The sequence below is a fragment of the Pyrus communis genome, chromosome 3 (assembly GCF_963583255.1).
Source record: "Pyrus communis chromosome 3, drPyrComm1.1, whole genome shotgun sequence".
In the NCBI taxonomy this organism is placed as follows: Eukaryota; Viridiplantae; Streptophyta; class Magnoliopsida; order Rosales; family Rosaceae; genus Pyrus; species Pyrus communis.
Window position 1 is genome coordinate 5,767,653 of NC_084805.1, and position 13,833 is coordinate 5,781,485.

General features: G+C 35.1%; 1 protein-coding gene across 2 annotated transcripts; it reads left to right on the forward strand.

Moving 5' to 3' along the window:
• Positions 1-8,612: 8,612 nt before the first annotated feature.
• LOC137729027 (uncharacterized) lies at positions 8,613-13,693 on the forward strand. Of its 2 annotated transcripts, none has more exons than XM_068467845.1 (12): positions 8,613-8,944; positions 9,045-9,154; positions 9,304-9,373; positions 9,613-9,757; positions 9,877-10,014; positions 10,388-10,527; positions 11,369-11,416; positions 12,506-12,616; positions 12,706-12,887; positions 12,970-13,091; positions 13,180-13,256; positions 13,340-13,693. In XM_068467845.1, the coding sequence occupies exons 1-12, from the start codon at positions 8,693-8,695 to the stop codon at positions 13,448-13,450; spliced, it is 1,506 nt and encodes a 501-aa protein (XP_068323946.1). In that variant the 5' UTR covers positions 8,613-8,692; the 3' UTR covers positions 13,451-13,693. The 2 variants fall into 2 exon arrangements, with proteins under 2 accessions (XP_068323946.1, XP_068323947.1); XM_068467846.1 differs by having other exon boundaries at positions 9,622-9,757.
• Positions 13,694-13,833: the final 140 nt, after the last annotated feature.

Genomic DNA, 13,833 nt, shown 5'->3' on the forward strand with positions numbered 1-13,833 from the left:
TGAGTAATTACAAGATTCAATATTCCAAGAAAGAATATTGAAGATCATGAAGTAACCTTCACTTCAGGGAATTTCAGGTGTTGTTCGGATTCATCTTCTCATAAGGGAATTTCAGGTGCTATGAAAAGATTAATTAAGGCACGAAAAAAAATTGGATACAACAATTGTCATCTTCTCATCACGTGACTAGTTATCTGATAAGAAAGATATATAGAATATAAAACTGGTTACATTTTCTCAAAATCTTTTGGCAAGATGAATGCAACTGTTCCTCAACAAGTGACTTGGCTCATTTCTTACGGTAATATTCTCAATATTATGGGCGAGAAAAATGTTTATATATTTTTGTATTTATAACGGGTTATTTCTACTTATGCATGTCTAAAGAGTGGCATTCAAATATAAGGCAAACTTGAATTTGATCCATAAAAAAAACTTAAAAAGTGATTAAATGGAAAGGGGGAGCGGTTTCAGTCCCACTTCCAGGTGGGAATCACTTTTGATATAAAAAATAATAATATATATTAGGCCACTTACTAAATCCTAAATCCGAGGATTGCGAGTTAAAAGCTTAACATATGGTAGAAGACGCGTTATCACAGTAGTGGAAAGTAATTTGTCTATACATTCTGGTATGGGTTTAATTCACATCAATCCTCCTCCTTTTAATAACTAACAATTTAATCAACTACCACTATTTGTCAAAAAGAAAAAAAAAAAAAAAAAAAACCAAAAACTTAATGTATTCAAGCTTCTACATAAAACCCAATATTTGGGTATTCATCGGTCAGCATCTTTATCTCACTGACCACCTATGTGGCCCACTAAAATTGCCACACGTGTCAAGTAATATATTCTCAAACCCTGGCCAGCTTCACAACCAAACATTCATCTTCTTCCTGCCCTTCTTGCTTATGAACAGATCTCGTCAACCATCAATTTGTAATTATTATCCTTATACTACAAGGAATTTTGCTCGTACTGGAGTCTGTGACTTGTATATATCGTACTCTCTATACGCCAATGAAATCATTCAGTTTAAACTTATTGCCTCGTCGAATCACGTATTTTCTCTGCAAATTTTCCCCGTTGCCTTATTCTTACATCACTGCATGTTTCACACATCTTTCGCCTCTCTATCTTGACTTGCAGACTTGCAGTGTAAACTCCATATGCACTTTTTAGTTTGATGAATACACATAAACTCCAAATTTAATAATTAATTAGAAGCATGATTACAAACATAGTATGAGATGAATCCCACATTGGTGAGAGAGGACTTACATGAGCTTATAAGTAAGTTGGCTACTTCTTATATTGCTAATTGGTTTATAGTGAACCTCAACTTCTTTTATGGTATCAGAGCAAGTTATCCTGTGTGTGAAGCCACACATGCTCCACGTAACCTCGGTTGTGTCGTCCATGTGTTTGGTTTGAAAATTTGTCACACGTGACAGGAGCATGTTGAGATGAATCACACATTGATAAGAGAAAGAACCTTGCATGAGCGTATAAGTAAGTTGGGTTACTTCTCATATTGCCAATTACTTTTACAATAAACCTCAACTTCATTCACATAGCAACAAGCTGCTACTATTTAATCCTCGCGTTCTATTCCAAATTCCAGGTACACATGCAAAAATAATTAAACAGCAAAAGCATCCAGTAAAGCTACACACCCACACACATATATATAGATACAGAATGTATGAAACCGATTACATAAATCTTTATTCATTACTATAAGCTTCTCTCAGCAAACGATTACAGAAAAGATAAAAGTAGCATACATCCATGGAAGGATAACTAGTAATTATTTAAAATGCAAAACAAAACAAGTTAAGACTCCTAATCTCTGCATTAATCTTTACTATTTTGTTCTCTTAGCAGTTGTTGAAAGTTTTCTCCAAACCAACTACCGGAGGAAAACCGATTCCATTAATATATGCTGCTTTAGAAGGTCGGGACTTTTTTGGGGCAGGTGGGCATCGCACATTCTCCGGTCGCATTAGTCTAGCCTCTTTAGCTGTGGGTGTAGTTGAACTTGCTTCTTCCGATTTTTCTTCGCTTTTGGTATTGATTGGCTTCACCGAGGTTAAATCCATCTTGATGACTAAAATCAGCTAAAACGTACACTGCTACACAACAAACAAACGCACGGAGGTAATTCAAGACGTCCAACGCAAAGTACGTAGCCAAGGAAATTAAAGGTGGTTTTGTTGAGATTAATATTAAGGCTTATATTTATACTAGTGTGTTCATCGGCTAGTGTTTGTTGGAAATTATATATTATAATTAATATTATAATATTTAATTTCAATATGAATGAAAAATAAGAGTCATGTGTCATAGTTGAATTCAAATTTATAAGTTGCGTCTATTCGTTGGAACTTTAGGCAACAGTCACAATGTATCAAAAGGGGTGGCTTGAGTTCTATATAAACTCAAACATCCCACATATCTAATGGACCGAAGAGAAGAGTTTTCTTCCATATCTTAGTAAAAATCCAAGTCGTGTCTTGAGAGTACGAAATATATGAAATTCGCCAGAGTCCGAAGATTGAAGTGCTTTAACTTCGGATTACAGATTGTTAAATCCTGGGAGACAGACGCCTACCGAACCACAAGCACAAGAGTAGGGGTGAAATTCTGTCTTTAAGACATTGCATTTATGCAATCCTCAATCTCCAAGTTTGTCATTTTTTTCTAATTTTCTTTCTAGTTGTTTATATTAATCTGATATATAATTGATGTTGTGAATTTCTTTATGATTATTATCATTGGAATTATATTGTTATTTTTCATATTTTCTAATATTGCTCCAACAATCTAAAGACAGAATTTTAATTATGCAATAATTGAAAAATATGGTTGTGAGAATTAAATTGAGAAAAATAGAGAAAGCAGCAAGGAAGTTGACTACTTGTTGATGAGTCTGGTGTTAGATCATTTGGCAAGATGCACACTGTTTGTTGTATATTCAGTATACAAAATAGCGAAAGATCAATTGCCATTGAGGGACTGGTTTTGGATTGAAGAAACATTGCAATTGATACAGTGATCAGTACGCAAATTGACGGTGTTGTTTGGGTAAAGTGGAGCCTTTTTTACAACTATTTCCCAGTCTTCGATCGCCGCCGTGAAAGAGGTGAGGTTCTGCTTTCTTACCCGGGAATATTGACAAGGGGGAAAAGCCGCTTCGCACCACTGATAGACTACTTAAGATTCAATTCAAAAGGCCCTTTTGAATTACTTTCTAGTAATCCGGTAATAAAGGCAATCGGCGGTTCCAAATTCTAGAAAAATTGCTTTGCTTGAATACAACACATGATAAAATGTGTGTATTTCAATTCAAAGCCTCTTAATGCAGAATGATTCACCAACAAAATTACGCTAGCATATTGGAAATAATTTCTCTTGCTTTTCAGAACCACATGTTGTGGATTGTATGTTTAGCATACAAAACAACGAAAGAGTTATGGGAATTATTGATGATTAAGATACATTTGTGTGTTTCTTATTTTTATAAGTTGAGATCTAATATGTAACGTGGATGTTTGGTTTGGTAAACTGAATAAAGTTTCTTAACATATATACATGCAGAGTCCTGTTAACTAATGACAGTGGAATTGTTTGAATTCATTCTGCATTAATCATTTGTTTATATTAGTATGTGGCCAAGAATTTGTCGGCATGATTTATAATATGTTATATGTATGAATGTTCATTCATGAGTAATTAATTGAGATATTGAAGCACGAAGATATATTGCACAACTGTCACTAATCGCATAATTAGGCATGATGAAAATGCCCTGATATAGTATCCTCTTTATGCTTTTATATTTAAAGAGTTGTGTGTAATATAGGTATGCCAAAAGGTTACCGTTGTGATGCCAATCGGTTATGTTTGGTAAGTTATGAATGTTTTGAATTTAATAACCGATGCACCTTTTCAACTGATATTATGATTAAGACAGGGGACCTCTGGTTGCATCTCGTTAAACTAGTGCATGGTTTATTAAGTGATTCCTGGAGAGAATCAAACTAATAAGCAATATCAGTTTATGAGAAATTCATTATTAAAAGGTTGCTCTTATATCAGGAAAGTCATATCTTGATACGTAGGAAGATGCAAACCATTGCATAACTGGGATTGATCATTGGGTGTTAATCCGTGAGACCGCGGCTTGCAGCCTTCCATGCCTGCGGTTTTATATCCATTATATTTGAGTCAAGGATTTTGAGTCATATAGAACCATGTGGTGGTTAAGTTGCATAAAGATGCAACTATTCAACAAATGGATGGTTTTGTAATGCGGTGGAATTGAAAATTGAAATCTGCCATGTGAGATTCAAAGAAAAAGCATGCCATTTGAAGTGCTGCTTTTGATAGTGAAAGGGTATGACCTTTTCAACTAGTCATTGACATATTCAAATGCGTTCATGGGCTAGTATGTAAACTTCTACATACCGACTGGATGTATTATCATATAGTGATAATAATGTTGTAAAATCGTTTATATGGTTTCTTCAAAGTGATATATTTATAAATTTCAAGAGGTCCAAGATGATATTGTGCGTCAATTTAGGTGATATTAATATAAAGAAATAATCATGAAAGTGTGGGGTCTTTCAAAAAGGACAATACCATAAGGAAAATATGAAAGACATTTCGCAGATTTGAATTCAACATAATGATGCTTATTAAGTAAGCATACGAATGGACATGGCCATTGGGTCATGCATGTTAGTCATAGTAAGGAAATAATGAAAGCCAAGAAGTGATTTTCTCATAATTTCTACTGAGGCATGAAGGCCTAAAAAGATAAATAGAGTCTATCTTAGTTGTTCCTTACTTCTTAAAGTGGAAAATGTGATCAATTTAATGATAGCATTAAAAGAAACTACAATTGTGAAATAATTGTAGGGGTTGATTAAAAGTAATTTGCTAATTGAACGACATTTAAGATATCATCTCTTGTAATGAGTAATTGTTTAAGGTATGGCAAGGTTAGAGATCTTCTTACAAATACCTTAAATGTGGGGGAGTTTACCCAAGTGCTTCTTGTTAGCAAATTACTTAGTAATTAAGTCCTAATATAATTTTGAGGACTTGACATTTCAAACAATGTCAAACAACTACTCTCGTATGAAATATAATTTCATAAGATGGATTGTGCACACCATTAATGATAGTCAACCTAGTGGTGGATCCAATTATTAAAAGTTAGACTAGAGAGTAAGTTGATCATCGAGGGGAATGAGGCTAAAGCCAACATAACTAATGAATTAGTTGGGCGGAAACCTAACTTAGTTGATTGGAGATCCCATGGTCTAAGTTCAATAGGCAAATTGGTCGGGCATGATTCAAAGAAGTTAACACACTATATACCTCATTCCTATGATGGAAGAAGTGTGTTGTCTGCAGAAGTTTAGGATGTATATTTATACTTAATGACAGTGATATCTTATAAATAAGAGGAATATTGTAGAGTATTCTTAATCAGTGGTCACCTATGTGAAAGTAGAAGTGGGTCGCTTTTATGAGTATGAGATGGCTAAATTCTCTAAAGCTCTCATGAATCCGGGATTTGTTCAGGACTAAAATGAACACAACTGTATGAACTAGAATATATTAGAATTAGTGATGTGTGTTGCTTATTGTCTTGATTTACTACTGCAGTGAACAGTTCAATATTCCATATTCACTGCGTCACCAAGTAAATTCGATAAGTATTCACTAGGGTAGGTTCAAGTCCAAAAGACACATCTCCCGATGCATCTCTTGTCCGCCTGTACTCTCAAATTCTTCCTAATTTTTCATTCATGTGGGGGATTGTTAGAAATCATATATTATAATTAATATTATAATATTTAATTTCTATATGAATGAAAAATAAGGGTCGTGTCATAGTTGAATTCAAATTCATGAGTTGTGTCTATTCATTAGAATTTTAGGCAACAGTCACAATGTATCAAAAGGGGTGGCTTCAATTCTATATAAACTCAAACATCCCATATATCTAATGGACCGAAGAGAAGAGTTTTCTCCAATGTCTTAGTAAAAATTCAAGTCGTGTCTTGAGAGTACGGAATATATAAAGTTCGCCAGAGTCCGAAAATTGAAGTGTTTTGACTTCGAATTATAGATTGTTGAATCTTAGGAGACGAACGCCTACCGAACTACAAGCACAAGAGTAGGGGCGAAATCCTGTCTTTAGGACATTGCATTTATGCAAGCCTCAATCTCCAAGTTTATCAGTTTTTTCTAATTTTCTCTCTAGTTGTTTATATTAATCTCATTTATAATTGATGTTGTGAATTTCTTTATGATTATTATCATTGGAATTATATTGTTATTTTTTATATTTTCTAATATTGCTCCAACAATTTTTCCTTTCCGACAACCAAAAAAGGAATATAGCTTAACCATATAACGGGTATATAGCCAATTCCTAGAGAGAGGGGAAGAACATATAAAAAAAAGCTAGGTATGAAAAGGTTAAGTCTATGAAATATGTAAATAATATAATTATAAGTTACCCATAAATCCAATTTAACCTTAAAAAATGGAAAATCTAGTAGGAAAGCAATTTTTTGGATTGGTGGGATTTCCTGGAAAATTAGCACCAAACTCGACATTTATGATATTCGAACTTAAGACTTTTTATTTACAAATTAAAAGTAATATCATTAAACCGTATTACACTAAATAAAATACCTTCATTATATGTATTAGTTGTTAGCTTCTTGTTCTTTTATCTTTACTTCCTCAAACCCTTTTCAAGCTAATCCGACTTTTAACCTTACCGGACAATTAGGTATTAAGTAAATATCCACATAAACCCTAATCGACCTCGCCATTGTCATCTTATTCTGTTGGATTGACGTCTTGCCTGCCTAGATCCAACATAAACTCAAGCCTGATTTCCAGCTCGAATTCTAAACATGTCTAGAAATTGATCTTGGGATATTAGTACACAAAATAGTTAACTGCAATTGAGTGATAAATATAATATAGATAGTATATAAGAAGGGAAGTGTTATTGGCACTCCAAAAATTTCATTCTGCACTCCAAAAATTTCATTCTACACTCCTTACAAGTGTATTTTTCTTTCTTAATATAGAAAGTTTGGAGTGTAGAATGAGATTTTTGGAGTGTTAATAACAATTCCCTATAAGAAAATAATTTATTGAAATGTTAAGTAAATTGTCATCCAATATCTCGGTGAGTTGTTGACATAAATATTTCTCTACCATCTTGAGTTTCCTCTGTTCGAATAGTATGAACCAAGCATTAACTTTGTTGATATATGAGTCAAATCAGGATTCGAATTGATGATCAATTTAATTCTAGTGATTCGTAAACACCGTGTTGACCTTAAAAATTAATCGGGTACAAACACACTGAAAAAGACTATAAACCATTGTCAAATTTGCAACAATTGTAACTCAAGTGCTTAAAGATGTTTATTTGTGTGCTTGGTTAAAAAAATGTAAAGCAAACTTTTAATGTTATATTTTATTTTGTAATTACAAATAAAAAGTATTCAACTTTTATACAAACAAACGCTTTTAAGTCTTACCATTTGAATTATAATTTGCAATTTAGTATTGTGTTTCGAGTCTCAATTTGGACAAAATTTGTAGTGCAACCGAAATTTTATCTTCATGTGCTTATCTCACTCTTCATGTGACTAAATGTCATATATACAACTGATTGCATCTGAATTTCCTTCCTCAAGCTAAAACACCTCCTCACACAATAGCAGGTGATGTTTGAACTAATTTGTGTATGAACTTGTACATACGGCTTTTCCAATTTCCACCGTAGGCTTTTATTTCTTTCACTTATCCCAGAACTTTTATCATGATCAATTTTCTTTCGAAAGTGGCATTTTATCACAGTGGTGAAAATGTGTTAAGTCATTACTGACGGCATAAGTACGAACTCTGTCAATGACTAATCTAACATCTAACCTAACAAAATCTATCGTGAGTGGATCCTAATTTTCCCTCATTTGAAGTTAAATATGACTTCTAGCCATATTAAAACTCACTACCGCGAATTCAATTCTCTATCATGCAAATTTAATGTATCGACTTCCGCATAAAGAGCTCAACAAAATGACATTTTTACTATTTAAGTGACTCGAATGTTTTCCACCTTAGAAATATGGACAGAATATTTGATTAAAATTTAGAAATTTTGGTGGAGATATAATTTGCCATTAATAAAAGTTGAGTAAGTATTAACTAAAATAAATGTTTATGATAAAAATTGACAATGACCTACAAGTTCATGTAAATTCACGATGATTTTTAACTCATAATAAAAAAGGATTCAATTTTCAAAACTTTACGAATTAAATGTTAATTATGATTTATAGTTTAAGTGGTGTGATATTCACACATCTCATTTTACTTTTTACACATATTTTTAATTTTAAATCGTCGATCAGATGAATTGTATCAACGGATAAAAACTATCAATGAATATATAAAAAGTAAAATGAGATAGGTGGATAGCACACCCCTACTTTAATTAGACATAGCAAAGTAAGCTAATTTTAACCAAAAGTTGAGCTTCGATCTCTGCTTCTGCAGTTTCTTTAATTTTGTGATCCAGCAGCATAAACGAGACAAAGAGTAATATTTCTCATAAGTCAAACGATTTCACCTTCCTCAGATGACGGAGAAAAGCGGCGACGGCGAGGGCAGCGGCGGGGGTGATGGTGGTCCAGCAGAGGAGGAGAAGAATAATAATAATGCTGATGGTGGTGTTCCACCAGAGGAAGAGAAGGAGAAAGACAAGAATGGAGATCCAGAACTGCTGATCTGCTTGCTTCAACCTGCTCCCGCCGACTCCGATCCCGACTACATTGGCATCCGTCGCCTTCTCCTCTCTCGCAAGCCCCAGTCCCCATTTCATCGCCGCCGAGTATTCTCCTCCTCCTCCTCCTTCTCACTAACAATTCGCATAATTCAAACTTTCATTTCGTTCATTCCAGTCACATTGTTATTGCTTCTGATTGTTGAAGGATTGGAGATGCAATGGAAAAGGGTACGTCGCGTTTCGAAATTACATCCGGCGGCCGAGGAATTGGGAGAGGATGCAGACTCCGAGCCTCCAGACCACTCCCGGAAACAGGTCGGCGATCAATTCATATCAAAGCTTTGCTAATCTCTCGAAACGTGATGAAATCGAAAGTTAATTTTCTGATTAGTGAGTGTTTAGTATGTTTTCTTAAATTCGTAATGTATGCTGACATCAGGGTAATTTACTGCTTCATGCATCAGTGGGCGATGGATTCTGCCTACAAGTCCACTGTCCCTTTTGTACGACGTCGAAAGCTGGAGTCCTGGCAGGGTATGCAGTGCATTTCGAGTTCAATTTCCATTACGTTATGGGTTTTTGTTAATCCTATATAGTGTGCATTTGTTGCACATTCTAATCGTTTTCGGTTGATTGAATGAGGACATGTAATTCTTTAGCTTTTCGAACTGTAAAATCAATGACCCTTGAACACAATGCGAAAGTTTGTCATTTGTACGTTCTTTCCTGGATTTTTCCTTTTTCGGTTTTGTTATACTTTCGTTTTATTTTAGGACGTCCAGAGTGGCAGTCAACCTTCACCTCGCAGAAGTTTTGGCTCCAGTATAAGTGATAGTGACCGCCCACATCCTCGGCGTGCAGAACCTGCATACTCGTTTGTAGGAATGCATTGCATCTTTGATCAGTGCAAAGCCTCTGGTAACTATTTTCCTTTGAGTACTAGACTAGAGGGACCCCATTGTTGTGTTATTAAGCTGAGATTGAATGTGACTTTTAAAAAGGTTGAAATTTGAAACCTCATTGGTTTTTATGTACAGTTACGGTTTTGAAGTTTGGGCACATGAGTTCTGATCTGCTTGCATATGGAGCATCAGATGGAACCTTGACAGTATGCACTGTTTCTGATCCACCTTCAATCCTCAAGCATCTGCATGGTCACTCCAAAGATGTTACAGGTTCGATCGACTGGTATTGCTACTGTTGTCTTTTCTTTTGTTTTTGTTATGATATATTTGTAGCCATGTTTTAGTAAAATCTCGCGGTCAAGGACTTTAATTTTATTATTCCTTGAGATGTAGAAAACAGAAGTGCTCGGTTGCAATTTGCTCCAAGTACACACTTTTGTACCACAAAAATTCCTTTTTGGTTTAGGCAATCAATTTCCGGTAGTAGATTAATAGGTTGTATTCTTAGTGGTTCTAATGTTTAAAAACGTAACAGAAACATGATATGCAACAGAGTTGAACATCAAGTCCGTAATCTATACAAGATGCAAATCTTTTTAGCTTCTCTTTCTATCCGTTTTTGAAATTCTGGTTCATTTTTCAGACTTTGATTTTTCGTCGAACAATCAATACATTGCATCCTCATCAATGGATAAAACTGTACGAGTGTGGGAGATTTCAAAAGGCCTTTGTATTCGAGTAATATATGGAGTGTCTCCGCAACTGTGTATCCGTTTTCACCCTGTAAGTGTGCACAAAAATTAAGAAAGTTCAGCCCTCGAAATTGCCACAATATTTTTGTTATATTGGTTATCTTACTATAAAAGCATGTTTAAAGTGTTTTTTTGTTTCATCAATGCAAGTCATTTTATTCAAACCAAGTACTGGTTTCAGCATAGAATACCTGTCAGGCTTTTAGGTTGCCTTTCTACCAGATTCTCAAAGAATAGGGGTGAAGGGGGGGTTTACATACAACCGAGGCAAAGTGGTTTATGATTGAATCTCAGAGGCATTCTTATCATTTGGTAGATCCAAGTCCATGGCCTATTTCGGGTTCACTCGGAGCTTTGGCAACCACCGTAGGAGGTGTGATGTACATGCATCCATTTCAAGGGGGTGCAACACTTCTTAGTTTGGGCCTCATATTCATCCTATAGACCATGTTCGTATGGTGGCGCGATGTTCTACGTGAATCCGCGTTGGAAGGACATCATACCAAAGTTGTACAATTAGGACTTCGATTTGGTTTTATTCCGTTCATCGTATCGGAGGTTATGTTCCTTTTTGCTCTACCAGATTCTCAAAGAAGATTACGTTCACTAGCCTCAAATGACCCTCATTTGCAATAACGTTCCCTTTTAAACCTTCACAGATCAAGTTAATATTGGCTTTCCCTTTGACAATCCGTGGATGACAAACTGTTACTGCATTTTGAGCTCTTAATACAGTATTATTCCTCATAAAAAATCTATGGATGACTTCAGTGCAAAGTGAAAATCATTTGCCCCATTTTATATTTATTTTGTACATGAAAATACTGCCATTTAAGGGTTTTTTTTTTTTTTCTGTTATCTTCTCGATGCAGGTAAATAATAACTTTCTTTCAGCTGGCAATGCAGACAAAGAAGTTACGGTAATGACTGCATACCTTATGTTCATTCACAGTTGAAACTTGAACACATTGTATAACTTGTACTTTAATGTAAAGTGGATGAGGTACAGGTATTTGAGTCATATTGTCATTATTATCTATTCATTTGGACTGAATATGGGCACCAAAGAAGAGTACAGCGGGAGATTTCCCTGGGAAACTACAACTGATACATGTTACATGTTTCTGTTAATCATCAGTTCATCTGAACGTAAGTAATCAGAAAAGAAGGCCCAACTGCGTGCCTATTTTCTCACTGGTGTATCTTGTGTAAGTAATGGCTGCTGGGGAAGGTGCTGACCATGTGTTCCTTATTTGTCCCGTTGCTCAAAATTTGTGACACAGTTTATTATCAGAGGTTGGGGTGAGATAGATTATTCCAAGAGATTATTCTGCTCTACTTTGTGAAGGATAAAGTATTGGGGACAGGAAAAAAGCTAAAGTCTTACGGGTTGTATGGTATCCTTATGTGTTATGGTGATAGTAGTTATTTGGTTTATTTGGTTGAAGAAAAATGAGAGGATATTCGAAATATAAGGGGGTTGGTGTGGAAGTGCTTTTGAAGCAAGTCAGATTTGGGCATTAGGATGGAACTTGAGGAATTTTCTTTTCTGCTATTTATTTAGATTGGAAGGCAGTTGTGTGTTCATCTGAGCTAGGATGAGTATGATATACATTAAAAAAATTGTTTTGTTAGAGTATGTGTTCTTCTGGTCCAATGGTCCTGCAGTATAAATTGTATTTCTTTTAGTTTAAAAAATACCTTGGATCTCAAATTAATATGAATATGGATTCATACTTTATAACTAAAGATCTTACTGCTCTTGATAAAATGAACAGTATGCCCATTTATCGTAGGAATTGCATTACAATCATAATGGAACACCTCATTAGACATCCCCACACAAAAAGTTTTATTGCTACATTGATTTTTGTTTATCTTTTTACGAAACATGAGAGAACCAGTTTTTTTTAACTCCAATAATGTCATAGGGTTGCAAGGATATTATCAATTTAATTGATTGTATTTGATTGTATCTGATTGGTGGAACTTATACATCTATATTTCAGGTTTTCAATTTCAGCACTGGGAGGGTCATTCATAAAATATTCTTTGACAGTGAGGTTACCTCCATGGATTCTGCTCACACTGGACAGCTCATTTTCTGTGGTGATGCGACGGTGTGTTATTGCATATATTCATTTACAGTTCTCTTCCAATGAGCTGCCAATCCTTTTACTGATACACTCTCTTGGATAATTTGTTACAGGGCTGTATATATTCTATAAGCATGAATTCTCACACAGGAATGTTGTCTCGCTCTCATCGTCACCGAAGTAGCACAAGGCGGAAATCTGCAGTCATAACTGTGCAGTACCGAAGTTTTTCTCTGTTGGCTCGGGGCCCTGTCTTGCTTACGTGTACTCAAGATGGAAATTTATCTTTCTTCAGGTTTGGCCACTGAACCTGCCCTGTTACTTTTGTTGTATATTCAAAATTTCAAGCCACTGATAGTGAGGTTGGTATGCTGTAGTGTTGCTCTGGAAATACAGGGTTATTTGACTCTCCGTTGCTCACTGAAACTAAATCCACGAATATACAGAATCCGGGCTTCCTTCTGTCCGCTGCTTTCCCTTGAAAAAGGAGAATTTATAGGTTTGTATGCCAATATCAATGTTACCACATACTTCATTACTACTTTTCTTTTAGTGTTTGCTGACAGTCATACTGTTACAATGCCTAGTTTCCGGAAGTGAGGATTCAAATGTCTACTTCTACGATTTAACTCGGCCAAAGCATACTTGTGTAAACAAGCTACAGGTTCGTCTTATTTTTACACAAGGTTTTATTCTTTCCTATGGTATGAAAATGGACCCTAAAGACCAAAATATATCCAACTGCAGGGTCATCGATTTCCGGTTATTGGTGTTGCTTGGAACCATGGAGAAAACTTGTTAGCATCATCTGATTTCTACGGAACGGTTATTGTATGGAAGAGATCAAAGACAGGTTAAAACAAACATATACAAAGAGATACAAGTTTCAACTCACACTCTCGCGATAGCGGGCTATAATTCTTCCATTTTCCCCAAAAATGAGGTATTAAACGTTATAACGTCTCGTATAATGTACTATTAACCGTATCAATCACGTACGGAATAGAGTGGCATTACTTGTACAAGTGCTTGTATCTTTTTTGCCAATGTAATATGAAGCCACCAACTTGTTTTGAATAAAGAGAGCTATGCAAATGAGATGTATGTTTTTTGTAGTTGATATAATAAAGCTTAGTTTTCTTCTTATGAGCACAAAACAGTTAATATGGCTGGTGATTAGAAAGATTCTTTTTAATTTTTGTTTTACAGTGAGGGATTTTGTCGAGTCATTAGGACTTTTT

Bases quoted from the DNA above. Each gene is read 5' to 3' on its own strand.
- LOC137729027 (XM_068467845.1), top strand. From the start codon at position 8,693: ATGACGGAGAAAAGCGGCGACGGCGAGGGCAGCGGCGGGGGTGATGGT. The intron at 10,015-10,387 runs GTTCGATCGACT...TTCATTTTTCAG, and splicing joins TCACTCCAAAGATGTTACAG to ACTTTGATTTTTCGTCGAAC. The intron at 13,257-13,339 runs GTTCGTCTTATT...ATCCAACTGCAG, and splicing joins CTTGTGTAAACAAGCTACAG to GGTCATCGATTTCCGGTTAT.